Source organism: Python bivittatus, unplaced genomic scaffold (genome assembly GCF_059951505.1).
Source record: "Python bivittatus isolate LINGU-HERP-01145 unplaced genomic scaffold, Pbiv_v1 ctg000520_np1212, whole genome shotgun sequence".
NCBI lineage: Eukaryota > Metazoa > Chordata > Lepidosauria > Squamata > Pythonidae > Python > Python bivittatus.
The window spans coordinates 546,878-574,674 of record NW_028277080.1 but is presented as its reverse complement, the minus strand read 5'-3'; the positions used below and the strand labels follow the sequence as shown (position 1 = coordinate 574,674).

The 27,797-nt window shown below is 37.8% G+C and overlaps 1 protein-coding gene across 2 annotated transcripts in view; it reads left to right on the top strand.

The window, feature by feature from the left end:
- TNKS (tankyrase) overlaps positions 1–27,522 on the top strand; it is a 99,769-nt gene extending 72,247 nt beyond the window's left edge. For both annotated transcript variants that reach the window (XM_007434776.4, XM_088147458.1), the window contains 16 exons: positions 1,059–1,230; positions 3,020–3,099; positions 5,843–5,988; positions 6,949–7,114; positions 11,900–12,119; positions 12,263–12,372; positions 13,025–13,213; positions 13,993–14,230; positions 15,031–15,113; positions 15,932–16,052; positions 16,638–16,735; positions 18,310–18,384; positions 20,026–20,131; positions 21,071–21,257; positions 24,022–24,178; positions 25,650–27,522. In XM_007434776.4, the coding sequence (XP_007434838.2) occupies positions 1,059–1,230; positions 3,020–3,099; positions 5,843–5,988; positions 6,949–7,114; positions 11,900–12,119; positions 12,263–12,372; positions 13,025–13,213; positions 13,993–14,230; positions 15,031–15,113; positions 15,932–16,052; positions 16,638–16,735; positions 18,310–18,384; positions 20,026–20,131; positions 21,071–21,257; positions 24,022–24,178; positions 25,650–25,736 (2,235 nt within the window). In that variant the 3' untranslated portion in view covers positions 25,737–27,522. The remainder of the gene's footprint in view (positions 1–1,058; positions 1,231–3,019; positions 3,100–5,842; positions 5,989–6,948; positions 7,115–11,899; positions 12,120–12,262; positions 12,373–13,024; positions 13,214–13,992; positions 14,231–15,030; positions 15,114–15,931; positions 16,053–16,637; positions 16,736–18,309; positions 18,385–20,025; positions 20,132–21,070; positions 21,258–24,021; positions 24,179–25,649) is intronic.
- The last annotated feature ends 275 nt before the right edge of the window (positions 27,523–27,797 follow it).

Below are 27,797 nucleotides of genomic sequence, written 5' to 3'. Positions count from 1 at the left end.
AGATGGTGCTTGGAATAATTGAAGGTATTCAAAAAAGAGGCTAGAGGAGGACACAATAGTTAGGTACTGTCACTGATGACACAAGCATGAGCTTACATGAATTCAAAGAAGTAGTTACAAGTAGACAATCCTATTGAAATAATATCCATCAGTCACAAAGAGTTGGAAACAACAACCAACGTATCTGGACTTGCAAAAATCTTGATCACTGGATGGAATTGAAGGATTAGTTTTTCCTGTATCTGTTTGCTCCCATTGAATGGTCATCTGGATTTTTGCCAGCCATATATGGTAGCATTATCTTCTGAGTTGGTTCAGCCACAGGGACTCCTTTATTGCCCTGAGTCAGTGAGGTCCACTTCCTGAGAGATAGTAACAACTGTATCTTGCATGGAGACCTCTGGCTCAGAATCGGAACCCTAGGAAGAAGACTGAATATTTTCATAATCCTAAAAATACACTTTTGGCAAACTGCAGAACAAATTACTAGTGTTACAGAAGCATGATCGTTTTTCTGTGAGAGGAAGAGATACTTCGGGTGAATACCTGGTATTCAGTGTAAAGTTTCACCAGTCCCCATAAAATCCTTTTGACTCCTTAAGGGAAATAACTAGGGCTGTGCAGTGATCCAAATTCAAAGGTTTAAGGGTGATTTTAAATGCTTGGTGGCACTCATGTAGTTCCTGTCAGTAACTCCTTAAAGATGAGTGCCTTTTCTTGTAAGTGCTACTCACTTGCAGTCCATATCGCCTCTCTCCTGTTGAGTCTGGATTGTTGCACAGCCCTAAATTCCTATTCATATAAATGGGGAACGTTAAAGCATTGAAGGCCTCCTGATACCCCAATAACCCATTCTGTTATGGCACCCTGAGGAAGATGAAGATGAAAAAGAAGTAGGACCTGTTCTACTCATAAGAAGCTGCTTTCTTGGCCTGTCTATCAACATAGGTTGTGAAATGAAGTAGAAATAATAAATAAGCTCTCAATGGAAAACTTTATATAAATACTCTATATCAGTGTATATGTATAAATGTATGTATTATTTATTTTCTCCTTAGATGAATGCACTAGACACACTTGGACAGACTGCTTTGCACAGGGCTGCTTTGGCAGGTCACCTGCAGACGTGTCGCCTCCTGTTGAATTATGGCTCTGACCCCTCCATCGTCTCCTTACAAGGTTTCACAGCAGCACAAATGGGCAATGAAGCAGTGCAGCAGATATTGAATGGTAGGTATTTGATTGCTTGACAACAGAAGGGTAATTTTGATTTTCAGAAAAAAAGCCTGTTTGGTTCTAATTTTAGATTTTTGAAATTCATTCTAATTATCTTGCTCTGCAGTTCTGCAGAATTATGAGCAATTTTAAAGTGTGAAAAAAAACTTTAGAATAGAAATATGACTCAATTGGTGGGCCTTAATTTCTCTTTTCATAAATCGGCTCATATGCCTCATCTTTTATTATTAAACAACAAAATAACATTAAAAATCTGGACAGAAAGTATGCATGTCTATTTCCTACTGCTTGTCATTTTCTGCTACATAAACTTAGTGGGCCTTAATTTCTCTTTTCATAAATCTGCTCACGTCTCTCATCTTTTATTATTAAACAACAAAATAACATTAAAAGTCTGGACAGAAAATGTGCATGTCGGTTTCCTACCGCTTGCCACTTGTCCTTTTTAATACATGGCTCCAACTGTGATAGAGGAATACAAGAAAATAGAAGATCAAATTAACTGTGCTAGTCTTAAGATTATTACAGAGATTGAGCTGGGAAATGTTCTAAGAGCACATGTTAAGCATGTGGTGATGTTTTTAATCATTTGGATGAAACTGACGAAGGTATATATGAGACAAAATGTTTTTATTTGGAATTAGAGAGCTTGTTCATTGAATTGTATTGTTATTATTACTGCTCTATTTTATCTACCTTGAGAACAAGGAATTCCTAACATAAAAAGAAGCAATTGATGAAAATAAAAATAATTTTGGAAGTGATGAAACAAGAACCAGTAAACAGAATTAAAAGCAAAAGTGATTTAATTATTTGGGATGAAACAAGTGAAGAAACGTAGAAGGAGTATTCTAGAGATTTCAAAGGGAATAATTGTGATATATCACAGAATAGCAAATGCTAAAATGTTGGTGTCCAAGAAAAAAAAAATTATTAAGTCGTAAGTGCTGCGAGAATGTTGAAAATTGGTAAGGTTGCCGTTGTAGATATTATAACTGGAGAAATGTTAAAATATGGATGAGCTTTGCTTATAAAGAGACTGTATAACTTTACTATCAAATCTTTATTACGGTCATAATGTTTGACTTTACTATGTGAAGAATGTGTCTGTGTCTGATAATTAGAAGAATGTGGTTCTTGTTCCACTGTACAAAGGAAAAAGTGTGAATGCAAAAACTACAAGAGATTAGTTTATGCTTGCCTTGGAAGCATTTGGCAGCATGGTGATCAAAAGAGTGCAAGAGGAATAAAAATTGGGAAGTGCAGTTTAGGTGTTTAGGTCTCCAATTTATACATTTTCTTACAGGTGTAGTATATTGAATGATGTTGGTGTAAACTAGATTTAACTATATTTCCTTCTTTTTTTCAGATGTCATGCCTTTCATTTCTTAAATTTGCTATTTCTTACTCCTTTTCTGGGCTTTGCTTAAAGTTGCCCATCTGAAAGGGAATAGCATGATTGGTACATATATATGCATGTAGGATTAAGTATTTTTAAATATTAGTAAGTTAGCACTATTAAGTCTTTTATTGACACTTACCTTAACAGGAACTATGTAAATTGAGTCAACACTATTCTCCATCTACAAGATTGGGACTGATGTTAACTCCATGAGCTTAAGCAAGGGATGAGATTTGAGCTGGGAATTTTCATACTTGTAACTCAGTTATAATCACAATTCTAGAAGTAATGATACACTCTTCTTGAGCGTTAATGATACTTTCTAACCTAAAATATCCTGTAAAGCCGCAATGCTTACTGTTTTTTTCATCTGTCAAGTAGAAAATACCCCAGTACATACTTCTGATGTGGATTATAGACTGTTGGAAGCATCTAAGGCTGGAGATTTGGAAACTGTAAAGGTATGTTGGAGTTTAAAGATTACAAGAAGTTTAAGATAGATATGGCCACTTTAAATATCATGAAAAAAAACTATTTTATCATGATGGTCTGCAGTGGTCATTGGACTTACATGCTTCTCTCCTACAAATTCAATTTTTAGGTTGTCAGAAATTTTTACTTCCTTTTTTAATACAGGTAGTCCTCTACTTACAACCACAATTGGGACCGGAATTTCCGTTGCTAAGCAATGCAGTCGTAAAGCGAGACATCACATGACCGCATCACTTAGCGACAGCAATCCTGGCACTCCCTATTGCCATTGTTAAGCAAATTCTGCCAGTCATTAGCCGAGGAACCACCCCAATCCAAGCCATTCCAGGCTTGGTCACTCCCAGCCTTGAGCCTCAGTAAGGTAAGGGACTGCCTCCAACTCCCCTTGCCTGCCTATCTCCCCCCACCATATCTGCCCTTTTGGTGGCCCTGCACCCTGCCTTGCAGGGCTCCAAGCAGCCCCAGGACCACATGGCTCTGGAGCTGCTTGCCATACTGCGGCTCGGGCTTCTTGGCCCTCTTTCCCCCTTTGCTCGCACGCACGCACCAGCACCCTCTGTCTCCCTTCGCTGGCATGTGTGCACCGCTCTCTCCTTCGCTCACTTGCATGCACCAGTGCCCTCCTTCCCCCTTCACTTGTTTGCACACGCCAGCGCCCTCCTTCCCCCTTCACTTGCTTGCACACACCAGCGCCCTCCTTCCCCCTTCACTTGCTTGCACACACCAGCGCCCTCCTTCCCCTTTCACTCACTCACACACAGCAGTGCCCTCCACTCACTTGCATGCACTGCTCCCACCACTCACTCACTCACACACACCAGCATCCTCCTTCCCCCTTTGCTCACTCACACACACACACACACTGCACCCTCCTTCGCTTGCTCAAGGAATTTTCAGGGGTGCTTACAGGCGCTAAGGACTCTCCAGCTCGCATTGGAAGCTGCTGGCCATTTGTGAGGCATTCGCCTTCCTCCTGCAAAGCCCCAGAGCCACAGTGCAGTGTGAAGAGGCGTGGCCCATGTGTGCAAGCAAAGGGGGAAGGAGGGCACTAGTCCATGCGAGTGAGCAAAGAAGGGAAGGACGGTGCCATGCAAGTGAGTGAAGGGGGAAGGAGGGCACGGTGCGATGTGTGAGAGCGAGCGAAGAAAGGCCCAGGTGGGTGGGGGAGACTTACCCGAGCAACTTGCAACCATCCCTGCCAGCTTCCCCATTGACTTTGCTTGTGGGAAGCCAGCAGGGAAGGTTGCAAATAGCAGTCATGTGAACACAGGGTGCTTAGCAACTGCTCATAAATGCGAACGGGTTGCCAGGCACCCAGATCACAATCACATAACCTCGGAGTCGCTGCAATGGCTTTAATTTGGGGGACCTGTCTTAAGTCCTTTTTTTAGCACTGTCGTAACTTTGAATGGTTGCTGAACAAATGGTTGTTACTTGAGGACTACCTTTTGCATACCATATCAAAATCATTTATATCAGAACTATGCAATACTTTGGCTTCAACAGCAAAAAAGGTGCATCAAAACATGGAGGGGTGCAAATGTCTGTTGTTGTTGTTTAGTCGTTAAGTCGTGTCCGACTCTTCGTGACCCCATGAACCATATTGCGCCAGGCCTTCCTGTCCTTCACTGCCTCCCTGAGTTTGCTCAGTTTCATGCTCAGTGCAAATGTCTGCAACTCTCTAAACCAAATGTCTTTTCTCAGGATCATGTGACAGTTGTGTTGTGGAGGGCAGCCACATGATCCCAAGAAAAGTGCGGTTGCTTTAGCAAGTTGCTATGTCTGTGCCCCCACATGTTTCAAACCATCATTTTTCCATTTGAATCCAAGGTGCTGCACAGCCCTAATCTTTTTATAAACCTCCTTTCTGCTAAAGTATTTAAGATACTGTAATCTTACAAAAACTAGGGTAGAATTTTCAGTGATAGTGTGAGCTTTCTAAACTCGGATTTAGGCAACAAATTCAGGTATGTTCACCTCCTTGAGTTATGTATAAAAAAGGTGGGATGAAAAATCTAACAACAGCAACAACAACAACAACAACATATTAGTGCAGAATTTAAGCTTTATTGTTTATTGTTGTACATATCTAACTGAAATCAATTATCTGTAATGAAAATTTCTCATTAAAACACATTAATCAGTATAAAAGGGGATTGTGTATTTATGTACACATTTATTACCAAAGTTATAGGAAGGTTATACAGCTGGTTAAGTCTAGCTGAAAGTGATGCGATGCACCTAAAAATAAAACGAGCATTATGTAATGCCATAATTCTTAGCTTCAACTCTTGACACCTAATTAAATTAATTGTAGTGCACATGATTTGGGGGTTTTAAATGGCATTAATGAAACTACAGATTTGAAATGCTCTCCTTCAATAAAACTCCAAATGATTAATTTTTCTTAGTTAAAATAAAAATAAATGATGGCATATTGATGAAGTTCCCTTTTTTTGCACTATGTGTCAAATTGAAAAGTGCTATGCTAACCTCAAATTTTTGGATTTTTTAAAATTTCTGAAAAAAAACCCCAGCAGTGTGGAACCTTAGTTATTTTATTATGACATGACATGTACCCAGAGACTTAGTTATTTTTTATATTGTCACATGAATCTTTATTATTGTTGTTATAATGTTTTGGGGGTGGACTGTTTGAAATGTCTGCAATGAATTCTACTATGGATGTTTTCTTTTCTCATTTTTATGCAGCAACTTTGCAGTCCGCAGAATGTGAATTGCAGAGATTTGGAGGGACGTCATTCAACTCCGTTGCACTTTGCTGCAGGTTATAATCGAGTTTCAGTAGTTGAATACTTGCTTCATCACGGAGCAGATGTGCATGCAAAGGATAAAGGGTAATTGAGACCCTGCAATTTACTGTTTTCTGTATGGGTAGAATGAGCTCTTTCTTTCTCTCCTTTGGGAAATTTCCTTGGTTCACTTTACCTTGTTAAATGCATTCTTTTCTTCCCTAAGGAGAGAAATACATGATGATTTGGCATACTGGTTCCAGCAATATCTGCTCACTAAAAGCTTGGCCAAATTTAAACAGAGGATCTGGGATTAAGACATCCAATCTGACAGAGCCAGTATTTACCATCTGTGCTATGGTGCAATTTCCCCCTCATCCTGGACTATTCCCTAGATATTTTTTTTAACATTTTATATGACCCACATATATGTCTTCTTGGCCCAAATTGGTGCTCTTCTCATTAGGGTGACAACTGGCAGATACATCGACCTCCCTAATGACAATCATACTTGTGTATGTTCTGAACTGTTTCAGGCCTGTCTTACAAATTTTCATTTTCATTCTTATTTTATCTGTCTGTCCATCCATCCATCCATCCTCCAGTAGTTGTTGTATTCATAAAATTTGTCTAGGTCCATAAACAAATAAATGGAACTCATTTGCAGCCTTTTTGCTTCTATGCTTGCTTCCCAGGGCCTTATTAACCTTTTAGGTGCAGTTCAAAGTCTTCATCTATTATGTTTTTTGTAGACAACAAAGAAAAGTAGATGAAATTCAAGTCTATTAAATCTTGCTCAATAGTGTATTAATGCATGCAGTAACTGAGATTGCTGTTTCTCCATCTTGGATATCTCAGTCTCACCCTTGCAGTGATGTCATTATATTATTGCCACAGTTCTTGAAAGTTGATTTTTTTTCCCCAGTGAAGTGCAAACAGTTTACTACTTCAGTTAATAGCGTCAATAAAATAGAAAAATAAGCTAGCAATTAGTTTGAAGAATAACTGCATTTTTTACTTTTAGATCTTGATAAATGATCTTAATTTTTTTTATTTATTTATCAGTGGATTAGTACCTCTGCACAATGCTTGTTCATATGGACACTATGAAGTTGCAGAGCTATTGGTGCGACATGGGGCTTCTGTTAATGTTGCCGATTTGTGGAAGTTTACACCACTACATGAAGCAGCAGCAAAGGGAAAATATGAAATATGCAAGCTCCTTCTCAAAGTATGTACTTTAAACTGTTTTCCTAAAGACTCTTTGCTTACTTCAGGCTATGACACATGATAATATATGCAGCAATTCCATGTAGTTTTCTTCAGAATAAAACTCTTATTAGTATAATAATAAACAGTTCTATTGTTTATAAGGAAGGCATTGCACTCTAATTTTAGGTTGCAATATATCTATAAATTGAAATATCTCTGCAAATAAATAGTTTGCATGTGCACTGAATGGTACAGTCAATCATCTGCATATCAGTATTAGTCTGTAATCTGCTGCAGAACTATTAGCAACAATTAGAATAAAATGCCACAAGTAAATCTTTCAGATTGGAGAGGCAGAGAAATTAATTCCTAAAATTAGCTTTCCCCCTTTTTTGCAACCTGCTTTTGTCATGTGAGTGTATGATAAAAATGCTATGGCTGAAACTTCATGGTCACTCAGATAACACCATTATAGAGACATGATGAGATTCTTACCAAAATTGTGTTAACTTCATTCTGGGTTTTAAAAAAGCTTGTTTGGGTAAACATTAACTGCTACATTACATTAAACATCAGAATACAATTCTGGCTTTTAGGTAGTCAGATGCTGATGTGCAACTTCTGAGCACACTTACTTAAAGTGAAACTGGTTCCAAGGTTGAATTGGAATAGTATTTAATTATTTGTCTCTCCCACTGGGATAGAACCATGAGAAATTCTGAAAAGAAATCTGTCTAAATTCTGTCAAAGCTCTTTGGAGAGATGCAGAGGAGGAAGCTCTGTGTTTCTTTGATTCATTGCAAGTTATCTGATTATAACATGCTATATATTATATAATATTATATGATTCACAAAAACAGAAAAGATTAAAATAGTGTTTAATCAAGCACCCAGATATTTTGAGGTGGTACTCAGCAGGGTATGAACATAATTCTTTCCTGTTTACTTCTTCATGTTGATAGTCATGAGATTACTAACCATGATAATTGTCCTTGGGAATAGGCAATTGATTAACCTTAGAAGTTTGGAACTACAACTTTCATAAGGTTTTACCAAGTTTTAATGGCTGGAATTGAAGCTATCAATTGGAGCTATCATATCTGGCCTACTCCATCTTTCTGTTTTCCCCACAGTCTGTGGAAGGGGAGATTTGAACTGTTTTATGTAATCAACCTAATGAGAGAGTGCTATCTCCTCAGATTAATACACAAATTCCTTGTGATGTGAAGGAGGTGGCTACCATTGTCCATATCTAGTTCTAGACCACAATGAAGAGAAAGATCATTTGCTCCTCTGGGGAAAAAGAAATCACAGCACCTCTAATCTTTTTCCCTGGCTTCTCCTTAGTTGACATGGTATCAGAATTTTTTTGAGAGCCATTGTAGTTGCAAGGTATTTCTCCCCCCACACACACAAAAAAAAGAGGGTAGGGAAGTTCCTTAGGAGAAGTCAGTCAAATCTTTATTATGGTCATAGACCAAAATAAGGAGGTTGGGGTACAGTCAATTAAAAAGCTTAGAAGATACATCAGAGGGAAAAAATATGAAGAGCTAGAAGATATAAAAGTTATATGTATTAAAACAGAAAGTATATATAGAAAACAAGAATCTAAATGGTAGGAGCATTAGATGGGTGTAGCACAAAAGGTTAGTATGTGGAAGACTTTATCAAATTACAGAACACTCTAATATGGTGAACATGATGCTCATTAAGTCTAGTTTATAGCACAGGTCATCATCCAACAAATTTTGAGTGCTGCTGCTTAGAACCTGGCAACATTGTATGTTGTAGTAGGGTTGGTATCTGAAAGCAGCAGGGAGGCATAGAATTGTCCTTGTGCCCTGGGTATTTATGCAGTAATGGTAAGATGAGGCTAGTACGAATGTAGTACAAGCACTGGAGAAGCACATGCTCTGTTGTTTCTGTGTGCCCAGAGTCACAGAGGCGTTGTCTCTCTGAGTAAGGAAAAGAATGCAAAAACCTATATATAGAAATCACTTTTACTAATGAGTCTATTCCAGGATAATTGATATTTTTAAATAAAAAAATTAACATTCATTCGAATTTTTTTTCCATTAAGATCTAGCAAAAGAGAGATGTCAACATGTAGCCAATAAAGATGTGTATCTATTTCTTTTGAGTTTAATGTTATCCCATAGCCTCATTTGGAGCAACATATTAAATGCAGTACACTGTGGCTAGACTTGGAGTAGGGCCAGTAACTGACAGATAGAAAATAACTGGATTGAGTAAGAAAAAGTAGATATAGTTCTTTTGCAGGAAACAATTTCAGACAAGAATCTTGCTATATTTAAGTATTATATTTAAATTAGATTTTCTTAACTCATGTATTGATGAAATATAAAGAAGTGAAAATTTAGATCTTCCAAAAAAATGAAGTTTAGGTAGTTTAATAAGAGTGTGTGTATGTATTTAAGAGTAAATATTGAGAAGAAAAGGTTAATAGTAATGAGTTTGAAAGTCTAATGTTGGAACTTGCAAAGGACATTTTATTTTAAAGAGTAATTCTCTTGGAAAATTATTGGAGAATTCACTTGGACTCATGAGCCTCAAGGTAGACAGAACAAGCCAGTTAAGCTAGCTTTGGGTTTAAGAAGTGAGTTGAAAAGAATACAGTAATTTATAGAATAACACAAAAGAAAAATACTGCTTTGTTTGAAAGATTGTTTAAATATTTTTTATGGACATATCATTTGGCAGACATTGTTCAGCATCATTGATTCTATTTACTAATATTCTTCTCTTAAAGAATTCTATCTTCAGAATAGCATTACAATTTGAGAAATGGAATGTTGTTTTTGCTAGCTTTCTGTCAACTATACTTCCTTTGTTATGAGAGTGTAAACATGTAACTTCTTTTGCATTTGCTGATGCCTACAAATATGGTAAACCCTTGATTTAACAAACCTACAACGGGCTTTGTCCGTTTCTGAGGTGTGGTATCCAGAGTAAAATTTCATCTGTTTTGTCCAAAACCAACTAAATTGAAATCCATTAAACTGAGAGTTTAGTATATATCCAATACTTTCCTCATCCATTTTTAAATGTTTTAATAATTAGAAAGGCAGTTATGCATAAAATTGCTTTTTTCTAAATGCTTTGGATATTTCTCAGACTGTCAATAATAGCATTGTCATGCACATAATCAGATTTGTTTATCTCTTTCACTAACAATTTAATTTAGCATTTCATTCTTAATTTTCCCCATAAAATGTCTCAAAAGGTTGTTTTATAATAGATTTCTCCGCCATGCCCATGCTGGGCTGTCCATTCTGGAGAGAATTATGGGTATGACACACTAGACTAGAGATCAAAACTCAAGAATATTTATGGTTATAGACTAAGAAAGATTTCTTGATTTGCCAAAAAGATTTCTGGAGGAAGCTATCTGGTTAATTATTCTTAAGACAGAATGTTGAATTTGATGGATCTGTGGCCTGATTATTAAATGTGCTCTATTATTCTCTCACACATTTATTGAAATACAACCAAAAAGATACGTTACTTTGCCTAAGTGTAACAGTCAATAATAGCTATGTTTCTCTTTTATTTGCAACTGGAACTTTTAAATATTTTCTTTAAAACCTTGAAATATATATTTCTCAACTGCTTATACGGGACCGCACAACTAAGTGTTAAACCAACATTTAATAAAAAGTTAAGTGTTATAACTGGATGCTGGAATATAAATTACCAGAACCTGATGTCATGATGTCAAGAAGTAGTTCCATGATGCTAGAGTATCAACCCAAAACAAATATTTATACACACACACACACAGCTTCATTTAATACTTTCATCCCCTGGAATCTAAAAGAAACAAGTAGATTCATGAAACATTTATTTGGGCATCCTTGGGCATTCTTATTCAAAACAGGTTTACCCTGTATCAGTCTTCCAGTATCCTTAATTTGGGATTATGAAAGTTAGATTACAATCCCCAATATGGGAACTACATTGAGAGCTAGAGTTTCCCAGAGTAGGAATGCCAGTTATGTCAACAACCAAGTGCCATCTAGCATCAGGCCTTAGAAGTACAAAGCAAGGTCTTGGTTATGTCATGAGAAAGGCTGAAAAAAAGAATGACCTGTGTAGTGATTCTGAGGCTGAAGAGTGGGTGGCTGGAGATCCCAAGCCTTCTCTTCCTTGGGGCTTTACAGCTTAGTTGTGCTGCCTGCTTTGGAGTAATGGCTAAATAATTCCTGTAACCATCACAGGTGATCAGAGCATATATTACTATAACCTTTGATGGGGATCAAAGTTTTAAAAAATGGTTTATAATCATCCCTTTGTTTTTCTTAGTCCAAAACTCCCCTCTGCAACACACACAAATATTTATGTCCTAGCTGTCCACGGAAGTGCCTGGTGGTTTGGAATAATGAGCATGCATAAATTCTGGAGTCATCATGTAACTGCATTAATTGGACTAAAGCTCTTCTGCTCTGTAAAAATTAATTCCATGCAGTGATAAGCTGAATGGATTGTGGTGCATATTTTCAAATACATATATGATTCTTCCGCAAACTTTTGTCCTTTGGAGAATGAATCAGGTCATGAAATGAAATCAGCTTAAAGTTAGATATTATTTATAGCATGGCATTCCTTTATGTCTTCTAAATTTAGAAAACATGTTCTTAAAATAGGGATCTTGTTCTGCTTATACTATTTTTAAAGCACCTTGAGAGTGCTATATAATATTAAAACATAAACAGCATGGGAACTATGTTTGGTGGCGTGGAGGATAAAGGTTTCAGCTGTAAAACAGTAGAAATGTTATTTGCAGCATGGAGCAGATCCAACCAAAAAGAACAGAGATGGCAACACCCCTTTAGACTTGGTGAAAGAGGGAGATACTGATATACAGGACCTGCTGCGAGGTGATGCTGCACTGCTGGATGCTGCTAAAAAGGGCTGCCTAGCACGAGTTCAGAAATTATGTTCTCCAGAAAACATCAATTGCCGTGATACCCAGGGACGGAACTCCACCCCATTACATCTTGCTGGTAAGTGAGTTATTGGATTAATTTATTCACAGGAAATCCTCCTTAGAATGGACATAGCAAACTTTTTAAAATATGTATTTTATTTGGTCTATGATTCCTTAATTGCTGAGTTTTCATTGATACTTTACTTTTTTTACACATAGCTGGTTATAATAATTTGGAAGTTGCTGAGTATCTTCTAGAACATGGTGCTGATGTTAATGCTCAAGACAAGGGAGGATTAATTCCACTACATAATGCAGCATCCTATGGGGTAAGCATTATTTATTAATCTCAGTAGAGTCAAAACTTACAACCTGCATTACGCTAATGAATATAAAACAAGAAGAAACTAGAGCAGCCAAAAGGGAATAGCAGCATAAAATTGATTTTATTTCAGTCTTCTATAAAATTTTGCTAAAATATGTACAAGGGGAATTATAAGACTTGTTTTGCTACAAAACACATAATTGTTTTATGGTAATGTGAATGTCATGTTACCTCTTGGTAAATAATTATCTGTTATGAAGGTGAAAACCAAGACTAGATTAAATGATGTATGAATAAGAAGTTGCATCTTCCATTTTCTGTCTAGTTGTAATTGATGCTAGCTTTTTTCAGTTTCTGCATAGAAAAATAAAAATGACAAGTGCATCTCTCATTAAGAAAGTTTAGATCGCTGAAGAACTGAAAGAGCCTCAATCTGGAGTTGTAGTATATTTTACATACTGGCTAACTAATATGTTCATTGCTCATAGATCTCTCTATAAGGAACTACCTAAATATATAAATTTTTATATTTCCAGTGCTGAATGCATCCATCTGCGTCATAGCTCTGAATGCATAACAAATCATTTAACGTGTTTGCTTTTCTCTTTTTGAACTGGGAATTCTTCCTATTATGTATTTTTTCCATTTTTCCCCAGCATGTTGATATAGCAGCTCTGCTGATTAAGTACAATACCTGTGTAAATGCCACAGATAAATGGGCATTTACACCATTGCATGAAGCAGCACAAAAAGGAAGGACGCAGCTCTGTGCTCTACTTCTAGCACATGGAGCAGATCCAACAATGAAGAATCAAGAAGGCCAGACACCTTTAGATCTGGCCACAGTAAGTTGGTTTTAAAAAATAATGACTCTTATTTCAATACTTAAATCAGCTGACTACTGTGACAGTTATTTATTTTCTTCACTGGCCACATTTATATGGTGAAACATCTCAGTACATGTATATGGATTTGACCTGAATCTCTTTCTCTAGGAACGTTGTGGAGCTGGATAGTCTGAGTGTATGGTGTGCTCTGTTATCATCCAGTAAGCAATACAGAAGTTAGAGGCCACCACTTAGTTTATTACACCGCATTGGCTCAGTATAAATTGGTTGTTCGGCAAGGCAGGATTAGAAAGTATTTTTGTTTTGTGCAAATTGAATGCCTTGATTTTTGAACTCATTGCTTCATTCAAGCAATTACTTGACTGCAATTGCTATTCAATAACTTGCTTTTTTCCTTTCATCTTGTTTTATTGCTTGAATTTTATCTTTAGCTTCCAAGATCAAATATGTGCCATTGAAATGCTTTGCTATGAGAACATAACCTAAGAATTTTATATTTTGAAAAAAGCTAAAAACTAACAGAGAATTGTTTGGGGGTAAAGACAAATTTTGTAGTATTTCAAGGTGCTCTGGAAGGTAAACGCCCTTCAAGCTTTATATTAGTAGCTCCGAAAACAGGAACTACTCCAAAGATTGATGACTTGAATATTTGCAAGTAGATGCTAGTTTAAAGAACAGACCTGCTTTTGAGTATAGAGGTGATTGTCTGGTTAAAGTATATCTTTAAACATGGTTGATTTTGCTTTTATTTTTTAAAAATATCATCTTGTTTCCAGGCTGATGATATCAGAGCCCTCCTTATTGACGCGATGCCTCCAGAAGCCTTGCCAACATGCTTTAAACCTCAAGCTACTGTTGTTAGTGCCTCTCTCATTTCACCAGCATCAACTCCATCCTGTCTGTCTGCTGCCAGCAGTATAGATAACCTTGCAGGACCTCTGGCTGAAATTGCGGTGGCAGGGGCATCTAATGCTGGAGATGGGGCAACAGGAACAGAGAGGAAAGAAGGAGAAGGTACTCTTCCTGACTATAAGAAATTGCCAAAGTTGCAGCCCTAAGTGCACACAATAGGAAATCATCTGAAGAAATAGCAAGGCTTACTTCTGAGGAAGTATGTCTGGGGTCCTGTTTAAATCCTGACTTCTAAGCTTTGTCAAATAAAAAATATCTAATACTTGAAGAAATAGATGTAACAGATGTTCCCTTTGGAATAACTATTCTTCTGGACTTTGTTAATTATCTTTTTAAATTTGGGATTTTAAATTAATGAACCTGTACACAACTGTTCTTTGGATAAACTTCATTGGTATAAGGAATATATAAAAGCATAGCCAAAATTTTAAGACTTGTAAAAAATATAAGGTGATGGATGCTTGGAAGGAGTCTGTTTTTGTTATGCTATCAACCAGCATGAGTAGGCTACTTATGAAGTTGTGTAATATTGCAGGATGATAATGATGATGATGATGATGTTGATGAAGAAGAAAGAGCAGAGAAACTGGAATATGCAAATGGTAGCTTTATCTGCCACATGTAGTCCCTCAGTAGTTTAATGCATACCAAAAGAGAAGATTTTATTAATAATGAGAATTCAAAGTATCTCCCATAAAAAACCCTTACATCTTGGTTCTGCATCTCCTATTTATTCTTTATATTTTTTCTAGTAAAGATTTGCTTTCTTGTAGAAGATGCAATAAGTAGCAGGAGGTGTTATGGATTAAAAAGATTACAATTAAAGGACTAAAGATTTAAATTGAAGCTTGGTGGATAGTTTGTGTTGAATACTTCAGTGAAGGATATTTTCTTTGTTGTAGTTGTGGGTCTTGACATGAATATCAGCCAGTTCTTGAAAAGCCTAGGTCTGGAGCATCTTCGAGATATATTTGAAACAGAACAGGTAAAAACTCTGTATGCCCCTGCCCTAGGGTTGCATTTATTTTTCTATTTCAGTTCAATAATGTGCGTGAAATGATAAGATATAATGGTTAGCAACCAAAGAATCACATAGCTAAGATTCTCTGTTGAAGAGAGCTTTGGGCGCTTGTTTCTAAAGCAACAACCTGACATACTTTATGATAAATTGCCTTCCAAATGAATCAAGTGGTAATATGGTATGAACCCTGCTTTTCTAGAAAACAAAATTTAAAAAGAGCAGTTCCTCTTAACCTGAGCAAAGCAGTTGAAGTGACACTTTCACCAGTTCATTCCTTCTTCAGCCCTATTGCCCTCTTTAAAAAAAAAATCCAGGAATCAACATCTTGTATAGCATAGATCTACTTTGTCTCTTCTCATTTCAATTAATGTGCAAATAATTTGCCTAAGTTCTACCTTAAAAACAAAAATGAATGAATCTTGGTGCTTATGTTAATTACCTAGCATTTTTCCATTTATTGCTTCAGCAAGAGAAGTTCCAATTAAAATTTTCTAAACCCACAGCAAACCTGAATAATTCTGTTCCCAATTCTGCTCTCTGTAATTATTCTCTATGCTGGGGGCATGAAACTCAAATTGGCCAGAAAGTTGGAAAGTGAGTGGAATGGTTGGTACCTGCCACCAGCTATTCTCCTCCTCTCTTTAGCTGCCCCCAGTACAACATATCTGACCCACCCAGCTGGGCCTTATTCATCCTTACTTAAAATATATTTATGCTGTCTTTCCTAGGCTCAAGGTGACTAGTGAAAAATGCTACTTTTTTCTTCTATCTGTGCTATTCAGATTACCTTGGATGTACTAGCAGACATGGGTCATGAGGAGCTGAAAGAAATTGGCATCAATGCCTACGGGCATCGTCATAAGTTAATCAAAGGTGTAGAGAGACTTCTAGGTGGACAACAGGGTAAGTCTGTTAACATACTGAAAATCAATTTGAGATTCGGCTACGAAGCTAAAGTCTCCCTAAGTTACAGAAATCTTTCAGATGTCTTCGTTTGGGGAAAGCAGTAAAGGAGAATAAAAACAAAATAAAAATATTTTATAAATAAACAAGAAGTGAGAGCTGGGTTTTTTTGTATACCCAGAATCATTTTCCATATTATACCTTTTGGCTATTCCATATCTAATACTCTCATTCATGTGATGGTTCCAAATGCTATCAGCCTCTCCCAGGTAATGTAGCTCTTGTCATTCTCCAGATTTAGGGACATTGTCCTAATCTTTCAAATCTAAGCAACTACCATTCTGTTCTTTCTCTGAGACTTGTAATCAGCTGTGATGAGAAAGTAAGTATATTTTATGAGTACTCCAGAATCTTAGCTCTTGTGTAATCTCTATGGCAGATTGCAGACCTTAGAACACAACTAATTTAACTTACTCTTAAATCCAGCAATTTTTAAATGATGGCAGTGGACAGTAGTCCATGAGTCCTGGATTTATAGTTGGTGTATATATGTGCATACAAGTTTAACATCTTTTCCTTTTTCAGGCACCAATCCTTATCTGACTTTTCACTGTGTCAGTCAAGGGACAATTCTTATAGATCTTGCTCCTGATGATAAAGAATATCAATCCGTGGAAGAGGAGGTAAAAAAAAAAATCAATTTTAGACATGCTTAGGATAGGTATTTGAATATAACACAATTGTTTGTTTACAAACATTTTTATACTGCCCAGCACCCAGTTAGTCAAGTAACTCTAGATAACTTACTGGAATTTTGTACATATGCAATCTACCTTTATTACTAGCATCCTACTTAACAATTTAGAAATATAATTTACTCTTTGTCAGAATTGTTTGAAATGATAGCTAAAATTATCTACTGAAATATGGGACACAAGCTAGCACAGTCCAGGAAAGAGCAGTCAAGATATACAAAGGATAGAAATCTAGGGTGGAAGTTTGTCACATCCTTGAGTCAGTTTCAGACTAGAAGGACATTCTCTTGTCACGTAGGAATATATTTCTGCTTACATGTATTGTTTGCATAAAATGCAACATATCTTGGTTTATGTCAGTTCCTCTGTCTTAAAAAGACTTTGCAGTGTGCTGTAGTTTAGAGTTTTATGAAAGTATTACTTTCCTTCAGTCTGAACAGTTCTTACGTGCCTCTTTCTAGTTAAAAAAAAAATGGAAATTTCAAAAGTAGCAGACAGGGAAAAGTTTAAGCATTTCTCCTTATATCCAGTCCCAAACCCACTAACCCAGTGATGGTTCGGTTTAGAAGGACTTGTGTAATTTGCCTTCTTCTGTAATTTGCCTTCTTTTGAAAGTCTTTATATGCTGATAATACATTATGTGCAGATAGAATCTTGGGAGTTGACCAGCTTCTGGAAATAAATCAGGAATGAAGTCTTGCTATCACTGAGGGAAGTCAAACTGCATGGCTGGTCTCATACAGCCCAAAGTTCAAAAGAGTCTCTTGCTTTTATGAGTCAGAATCTGGCAGCACCCAGCTAATGTCCTCTGTACTTGAAAGCTAAACAAAGTCAGCCCAGGCTGGCTGGTATCTGGATGGGAGACTTTCTAGGAATACCCGGCTATAAGCTAAACTTGGAGGTGAAGAAATGTACCAGGGGGCAAGGGCAAACCTCTTCCTTATGCTGGCCAAGAAACATACATGGATTTATAGAGAGGTGCATTGGATTGGACTTTGCAAGGCAGTTTCTTGTCAAAAAATATTAGTTGATAAAATTTATCGTTGCAACCATGGATGGTGGTGGCAAGGTGAAGTAGAAGGGAGCACATGGGAAGGATCTGCTCACAGCAGCCTGGTTATAACCACAGGAATGAAAGAGCTAAGGCAGATCCCAAGGCTGCTATTAGATCCCAAGGAGGTGTGAGCACCCTAGAGAGATTGGGCTCATGCACTGTTGCCTAGCAGCATTAATCACTCTTATCTCTCTTGACTGACTTGGTTCCATATAAACAGCAGGAAAGAAAAAGCGAGACAAACAGGATGTCCTTGTTTTTCCAGACCACCACCAAATAAAGACTGTTCTCTCTACCTCCCTTCCCCACCCACCCCCCACACCCACACACAGTCTTTTTACTGCTGTGGTTAGCTTATTGGCAGCACGCCCCTGGATTTATCCAGGGATTGATATCAAGTCAAAGAAGATTTTACATTTACTGACTTTACCATTTGATTGTTTTACAGATGCAGAGTACCATCAGGGAACACAGAGATGGTGGTAATGCTGGGGGAATCTTCAACAGGTACAATGTCATTAGGGTAAGTTTCAAGGGCCTTAAAGGCCTAGGTCAAAAATAATTACTGGAAACTCCAAAAAGTTGATCCCAGTGGGAATGAAGTAGGGGTGATGCTGTGTGTCAGTTTCCTGATTTTGAAGATCACCCAGGGCAGGGTGAAGCATTTGAAAGAGGTGCTGAAAATGGATAAAAATGAACTAGTGATTTCTGCATTTACTGATTAAAAAGGGCTGTATATGGGGAGAAGAGAACTACATTATGTAATTTTGAAAGGGGGAAATGGTATTAACTATATCTGTAACTGCTATAAAAAAGATTGGAAGTTGCTTCTTTAAGTAATTTTTCCCTTTCTCTTTTTCTTTGCCTTCTTTTGTTTTCAACACTTTTCTCTTTATCTTTCTTTTTTCTTACTTTTCTTCTATATTTTTTCATGTTCATCTTTTAAGTTTGTAAAAAATTTCTTTCATAAAAATTATATATTAAAAAAAAATACAAAGTGCATTACTGCAAGCAAAGCAGGTCTCTTTGAAGCACTAAAGTAACTTCATCCTTGGCAATGTTTGTGCAGCTGCTTCAAAGGCTGTTCCCACATGTCTGCAGGTGCACACATTGATCATCCTTCTGTGGAGCCTGCCAGCAAAGCAAAGAGACTGGGGACAGGTTTTGAAACAGCCGTGCAGGCCTTTGCAAAGGGCCAAGCAAATTTAGCTGTTGGAGGAAAGCTGCTTTGTTTATATTAATGTGCACCACAACTTGGAAGACTGCACATTTCAGCTACTTTTCATCTCCCTGGTGGCTTCAAAATATTAACTCTTCGATTATTACTTTATACAGTAAATGTAAATATGCAATAAGTAATTATTATGTTTTATATTGACTTTTTTAACTGATCAGGGATTTTAAAAAGGATATGAATATGTGAATTTCTTTACCCACTTATCTGCAAGGCTATCAGATTTCTAGTTCAGGTTCTCCCTCTTTTTTTTTTTTTAATTTATTTTACTTATTTCATGTGGCCCCATAGAGTTAGAATAGGAGTGCTTTTTGCATTTGGCTCTGTTGTCTTTCATGGAAGCAGCTACAGTAGTGTCCCATTTCCCATTTAGGAAAAATTCTGCTCCATTCTTTTGAGGTGGCAAAAGGATGTGCAGTTTCTATCAAGAGCAAATATATTTTAGTCCTAGTGAGTGGGTGAACAGCTTATTTTTATTCAAATTATATTCAGTTAATAATCTGCTAATGTAGACTTTGCAGGGAAGGTTAAGCATTATATACTAGATATGTTAAGGATAAAGATATGGTACATAAATATGGTTTTAAAAAGAGAAACAAAGTGGAGTGATGTGATATTCTACGATAAGTGTGAGTCTTAAGTAGTTAAGTCATATTCATTTCACAGTTCAGAAAAAAATTGGGCTGCTTGAGGTTGCCCGAGATGCATGAACTTCTGTTTTTAAGGTATATTTGTGAGCCTTGCTATCAGAAGGCAAAGCTGCCAAAAAGAAGGAGCAACTCTAAAGTAGCCTTTGGTTATGCCCGTCTTCATTACTAAAACTAAGTTTTTTTAAATCACAGAAATCATTTTAAAAACTTATATGGTCACATTGACACAGGAGTTTGTTATTTTGTCTTAGTTAATGTTTTTTTTTTCATTCTTCCATAGATTCAAAAGGTTGTGAATAAGAAACTGAGGGAGAGATTTTGTCATCGGCAGAAAGAAGTCTCAGAAGAAAACCATAACCATCACAATGAACGCATGTTGTTTCATGGTGCGTAAGGTGGCTCTCTATGAATGTGTAGTTGCAGTACAACAAAACTGGTTAAATGTACATAAATTGTACTTTTGTTTATTTACTATTCTGCTATGTGCTTGATTCTGGACTCAATTCCAAAGAGCAAAATTGGTCTGGCTGATTTTTCATGCCTCTTTGGTACATCCGCACCACTCCAGAGCCTATAAGGCTCTAGAGTGTCTCCCAACTCCATAAAGAATCCGAGAAAGGAGTGGATGATGAAAAGGAGGGGACACAGTAGAAAAGTCCTGATATGAAAACACTGTTCCACATGTTCCATTGTGGGTGCAGTTCTGTTATGACAAATGTTTTGTCTGGGCATTTTTTTTAACCCGATCTCATGGAATGTGATAAAGATGCAGGTCAAGAAAAGAGTGAGAGAGGCATGCCGTGTGCCATCCTGTGCCATCCTTCTCCACAGATAGAAAAAGGAATCTGCCAGTCATTCAGGCATACACTGCTTAGCAATAAAAATGAACATGTTCATAGATGTTAACCAGTGCCACAAGTACTTCCTGTCAGAAGAAAAGATTCAGATGGCACAGCTGCTGACTTTATTTTATGCAGGGAATTGAACAAAGATTCTGCTTTTCTGAAAAGCCCAACCCAAGAGCTTCTCCAATATACTTAATATTAACACATATCAGTAAGTGCTGGTTTATCTGAATCCATAAAATAACTTAAGCTTTCCTGTTGACTGGAAAAGATTAGGAGTGGGAGGTAAAACATTTTCCTTGGATATGCAGATATAATTTTCTTGAAAACCCATTGAATCATCAAAATCCTCTGTCAGATTTTCCTTGGTTTATATGATTGAACTTTGATTAATTATTTTGCAAATATGATGTTATGATGAGGCTACAATTCCTGTAATGTATAATATATGTTTACATGTGTTATTTTTTTTTATTTTAGGATCTCCTTTTATTAATGCTATTATTCATAAAGGGTTTGATGAAAGGCATGCATACATTGGAGGGATGTTTGGAGCTGGGATTTACTTTGCAGAAAATTCCTCTAAAAGTAACCAATATGTATATGGAATTGGCGGAGGCACAGGCTGTCCTACACACAAAGACAGGTCCTGCTATATCTGCCACAGGTGGGTTCTTGATAAATTGGAGTATCTGGAAAATCAGGTACAGTGTTTCCATAGCTGAAGAAATGCTAAATCAGATGAAAAATGGGAAAAAAGAGTTTTCTTAGTTTTCTAGCTTGGAGGAATGTGAATGCTGAAATATGAGTACAGAAAGTCCCCTAGATACAATCTTTCAAGTTGCGAACTTCCACCGATACAAACAAGATGGATCCAGAAGTTCGGGCCGGAAGTCGGGAGAAAGCATCCCACAATCTAACCCTTTCCCACCATCTCCTGACTTCCGGTTCCGACTTCCAGTCCTGACTTCTTGCATGGTCGGTTGTGTTTGGTGTGTAGCAACTGCAAATTGCAGACTGCAAATGTCTGCAATTAAGCACAAGAGTCCTGAAGGGGAGCGGGGTAGTGCGAAGAAGTGGCAATCCATTACGATGCTCACAAAGATGGAGATATTGAAGAAAATAGGGGGTGGGGAGAAGATGGCAAACGTGGCACATTCCTACAGCATGAATCATTCCACTATCGGAACGATCATTAAGAACAAAGACAAGATCACAGAACATGTGAAAAGCTCAGTGCCTATGCAATCCATAATAATAAGCAAGAGGAGAGGAAAAGTAATGGAAGAGATGGAGGCGCTGCTCGGCATGTGGATCGAAGACCAGCATCAGCGATGTGTGCTGCTTAGTCTAATGCTGATCCAGGAGAAGGCTAAGAACTTATTCCATGACTTACAACAGAAGGCTGGTGAAGATGCTGCTGAAGAGGTGTTTGCTGCAAGCCATGGGTGGTTCCACCGCTTTAAGGCTTGTATGAATCTTCATAATGTGAAAGTCAGTGGTGAGGCAGCAAGTGCAGACAAGGCTGCAGCTGAAGAGTTCCTGGAAATCATCAAGGAGATAATTGATGAAAATGGTTATTTGCCCCAGCAAATATTCAATGTGGATGAAACAGGGCTTTATTGGAAGAAAATGCCAGACAGCAAGACGTGCATCAGCAAGGAGGAGAAGACCATGCCAGGCTTCAAAGCTGCAAGGCATAGGCTAACTGTTAGGTGGCAATGCTTCTGGTAACCTGAGTCTAAAACCGCTCCTAGTCTACACTCTGAGAACCCACGAGCTCTCAAGAAGATCTCAAAAAACTCACTTCCTGTTGTATGGAAGGCTAACAAGAAAGTTTGGGTCACCCTTCTCATCTTTGAGGACTGATTTTTCCACCATTTTATCCTGGAAGTGGAGAGGTTCTGCCACGTGAAAAACATTGAGTACAAGATTCTGCTGATATTGGATAATGCACCTTGTCCACCTTGGACGATTTCCATCTGAACGTGAAGGTTGTGTATCTGCCTCCCAACATCACCTCCCTCCTGCAGCTGATGGACCAGGGAGTGATAGCAACCTTCAAAAAATACTATCTTCAGTGCACGTTTAGGCAGGCAGTCCAGGCAACCAAAGTGGACTCACAGATGACCTTGCTCCAGTTTTGGAAGTCCTACAACATCTACAAGGCCATCAAGGACATTGATGCAGCCTGGCATGAGGTTACTCCTGCGAACATGAACAGCGTGTGGAAACGTCTGTGCCCTCGGTTCGTTCAAGACTCTCATGGGCTTGAGGTGGCAGAAAGGGAGTCACAGGCTGTTATCAGCAACTTGGTTGCCCTCAGCAAGGAGCTTCAGCTTGACCTGGAGGAGAGGGACTTCCATGAGCTGCTAGCTGCACAGACAGAGGACCTCTCCAATGAAGACCTCATGGAGTTGGAGGAGCAGTGAAAAAAAAGAGGAAGAAGAAGAGATCGAACCACCAAAGTGGTTCCAGACCAAGCTGATGGCAGAGGGGTTCAGCTTAATTGAGAAAGTGCTATCACTGTTGAAATGCAGGACCCTAACATGGAGCACTTCACCAAGATGTCTGCAGCTGTCCATGATGCAATCCAGTGCTACAGCATCATTTATGAGGAGAAGAGGAAGACCACCACCCAAAGTTCACTGGACCACTTCAGGAATGTGGAAGATGCTGTTTCAACTACAGAGGACGACCCTACGCCATCTCCGCAAGCGCCTATGTCAACGCTGCCGCTTATGTAAGGTGCGAACTGCAGTTTGTTTGGTTTTTTTTTTTGCTTGTTGGAGTTACGAACAAAACGGACTTACGAACAGCCTCTCGGAATGTAACCCGTTTGTAAGTAGGGGACTCTGCACTCCAGAAGCTCCAGGAGGTATATACAAAGTCAAACATGGTACAAAGAGCATTAGAATAAAATACCATTTTTCTTGTAAGGAGCTATCAGTGAACAGCTTCTGAGTCCATGCTGGCAGTTTCTAATGGCTAAACAAAGAGTTGAAATGACAAAATACAGCTTTGTTCTTCCAGTATGCAAACTGCAATGGCTTGAGGACCCAATTATTTACAGAATGTGTTGGTATTCTGTAAATCGCTTGCTTAGCCATTCATGCATTTGTGGAAGAATTATCTTGAGTTTTTCTGAACTAGCTCCTGAACTGTCATTAATCTAGTCACTGCAGTTAAAAAAAAAGAGACGCTATTAGGACTCCATGTTGCAAGTGGGGAAAAAAACATAGTAGCATATTTCTCATAAGAGCTGGTAACTAAGCAAAAAAGAAAACTCACCCTCTTTTCCACTTTAAATAATGTTTGAGAATGGAAAATTAAGAGTTTGACAAACTTTAGATCTCTGACATCATGTATATGAAATGTTTTGCTGCAGTTTTTAAATTATTTCAAATGATTTTCTTCCTATCTTCTTTTAGACAAATGCTTTTTTGCCGTGTGACATTGGGAAAGTCCTTCTTGCAGTTTAGTACCATGAAAATGGCCCATGCCCCTCCAGGACATCACTCTGTAATTGGCAGGCCAAGCGTCAATGGGCTCGCCTATGCCGAGTATGTCATCTATAGAGGGGAACAGGTAGGTGCATGTGAAAATGACATTGATCTTTTTCATTGGTTCACCAAAATCTTTGCACTAGGTGTACATTGTTAAGCACCACCAAAGGGAGTCAGGGCTGCTTCATGTTTTTCACAGCAAACTGTGGTTAGCCTCAGCATTACACAATATTTCTGCAGCAAATTGGATGTTTTAAAAGCATACATGATTCTTCCATGCTTTATAGTGCAAATTGTCTTGCATAAGGAGCAAGTGTCTATTTGTTTCAGTTTTCCTGCTGCCTGGAGTCCCCAAAACGTGCTTTAAAAGTCTGATTAAGTTATACTACCTTCCGCAGAGGTACTTTTCTCTGTCGCTGATAGATTTAAAATAAAATAAATACATTTCTTGAAGGCACATTCACATACTATGCATATGGTCAGCCACGCCTTCATGTTACTGAGGATACGTTATAAAAAAGCTACGCAGGAAATACACCCTATCAGAGGCCCACATGCAGCCACTGGATGCTTCTCCAGAACAGCATCATCTATGGTTTGCAAAAGGTTTCTGTTTGTTATCCAAACTTGCTATGGCCTAAAACAGTATACACCCATGGTTTGTGGCAGACTACTCTAGCAGATACTGTAATCTCCAAGAAATAATGGCTCCTGCCTTCAGAAGGACATCCTTTACTATTTTTGAAAATTACAGAGAGTGGTTTGCAAGCAGTTCTACTCATTGAAGTCTAGGAGAGTGCTTAACTGTTTATATTAAGTATGATTTGTTATACTTAATGTCATACTATGAAAAGATCTTATTCTTCCCAGCTCCTGTTCAAATGCTGCTCTTCCCTTGACTTCATGAATAAGACTGTGAGTGATGCTTCCAAAATTTTTATCACTTTCCATGCCATCTCCTTTCTCCAAAGGAGGAAAGGAGCAAGCATGGCACCAGCAAATAGGAGTGTAGTAGCACTTTGCAAAAGAATATATGTCCACATCCGATACCCATATTTTGGATATAGTCTAGTGTAATTCCTACAGTAGACTTAACAACAACAATACTTCTTCCCCAAAATAAGATAAAAAATCAGCTCCACCAATGCCTCACCCACTTTGGCCTTTGCACTCCCCAGAAGTGTTAAGTGCAGTTCCTGGTGATCGGAGCTTACCTACCTTCATCAAGGAGTAGTTTCTGACTCAGACAATACCTAGGAAGATGTTAGATGCTGACCTTGCTTTCATACATCCATTCTGCTCCATTAGAGTATGCTCTTGGCTCCCAATGAGCAAGTAATAAAGAAGATTTTATATTTGGAAGCATGGAAAAGTGCTTGTTCCACATAATGTGATAGATATTAAATGGATTGTGTTAGAAAAAGCAAAAAGATCAGACAACTGTGGTTCCTTAGACAGAAGTAATGTAAAAAATGGATAAAATGAATTTTTGCTGTGTTTTGAATTATTTCCATATAATATGCAGTAATTTGAATGTATCTGCTTATTCTTAGGCTTACCCTGAGTATCTCATTACATACCAAATTGTAAAGCCAGATACTCCTTCACAGACAGCAGTGGCTGCAGAGCAGAAGACCTAGTAGATGCTGGTTCATTGAAGTAGATTACGTGACTTAAGGACTGGATGGTTGAGATTAGTTTCAGAACATCAACATTATATGGAATTCTCATCATTCTGGAACTGCTTTATGTGTTTTATAAAGCGTTGCTCTGTAAATGAATCTGAGTAACTGATATGTACTCAATTGCTACTATTCCTTTTGAGGAAATGTTTACAAAGATTTGCCTTTTAACATCCTGTCTCAGGCTCACTTTCCCTGCAGTTGCCATGTGTCTAATGAGAACATTATTGCTTCAATCTGGGTATGCAGGAACATAATATGTAGTGCTTGCTATGCTACGACCCTTTTTAAAAAACAGCAGCAAATTCTGATGCAACAGCTGTAGTGATGTGCATAGCTTCTGTTGAACCCATGCCACCTTCTCAACATTCAAGGCTCGTTTTTCTTTCTAGAAGTCTTTCATCAGCTATTTATTTTCACTTCTTTCTTCTGTTACAAAAATGAGCCAGGCCCTCCTTGAGGATATTTTTGCACAAAGTCAAGTTGACTAAAAACACTTAACAATGCAATAGGAATTTCTTATCCAAGAAGGTATTAGAGATATAATTCTTTGGTCTGGGATTCTTTTTGCACTTTTTATGAACTCTTTTTTATGTTGCTAGAAACATAATTTTAAGGTAGAAGCCCTCCATTATCCCTGCTAAGTTCCTCTTTCTTTATGAGGAGTTCATACTAGCATTCGTATAGCAGCTTCTTTGGAAAATGGACTCTGTTCTTCTATTTTGCTTTCTCGTGTCTAATATTCCAGTAGCCCTTAGCGGCATGCTTTGAATGTCTCTGATAAAATGCATAAGGAATCGTTTATTGGATGAAACTGAATAGGCAGAGGTTCCTCTTACCTCTCCCTGCCCAAGCAAAGATGTGAGCAAGTTAGTGAAATTCCTCATGGTCAGTTGAATTTGATGTCTCCTGTTGTTTTTTGTTTTGTGTTTTAATATTTTCCCCAGATAGTGAATGACAAAGGAGGAAAGGTGTGAGCTAGGAGTCTGTTTCAGATCTCACATGTTGTGTGCAGACTCAAAAAGGACCTCTTTTTTACAGATGAGCTATTGGGGTATGAAAGTTTAAACCTTTTCCTTCAATAGGAATAACTCGTTATGTCTGGATTCACTCACATGCTGAACTCCATGCAAATATTCCCCCCACCCCCGAAGACTAGTTAGACCAATAGATCAAGGAGTTTATATTTTTCTTATTCCAGAAGACTGCTACTTAGTTCCTAATTAATTTCTGTCCATTAAATTGATCCCCCTAAATTTTCTTTGTGAAGAATCCTTTTACATATCATTGTCATCATCATCACCATCATCATCATCATCATCATCATCATCATCATCATCATCAATATAATATCAAAATTCTACCAATGAAAACAACCCCCCCCCCAACAAACAGCATTTTTAAGCAATTCAATGACTTTCAGGGAAAAACAAATAATAATAGAAATCTATAAATAGAATATATAATAGAGAGAGGCTGCAGTACTCGTTTGCAAAATCTTTGGTAATTAAAACAGCCAAAGAAAGTTCACTCATAATGTAGTTCTTCCATAGAAGTTTTTTTATTCCTTGAAAGTAAAAGTGTTATTTTATGAAATCTACTGGCATCTGCTTGGAAATGGGCAACAGTCTTACCTAATGACAAAGCCATCACCAAAAAACTCCCTCCAAAGACATTTAAAAAAAAAAAAAATAGCCAAGAAAAATCATGTAAACATTTGTCAGATTCAGCACTTGATCCAGGAGATGAAACAAGGTAACTGCTGTGAACCTTTAGTTTTGCTTCTGTTATTTGTGGTCACTCAGTCACTCGGTCTACCTGGGTTTCTCGGCATGTGATGGAGGCCCAAGCTGACCAAGATAGTTTTACCTCTAAAATAAATATCTAAGTTTGGAAAGGTATATTGGGGCTTCACGGTTAGAATCCAGATGAACATTCATTTAGAAACCTCTGTTTTTAAGCACAGCTCTGGGAAATGTGCTAACTGTGGTTGAATTGCAAATAAATGTGAAGATCTAC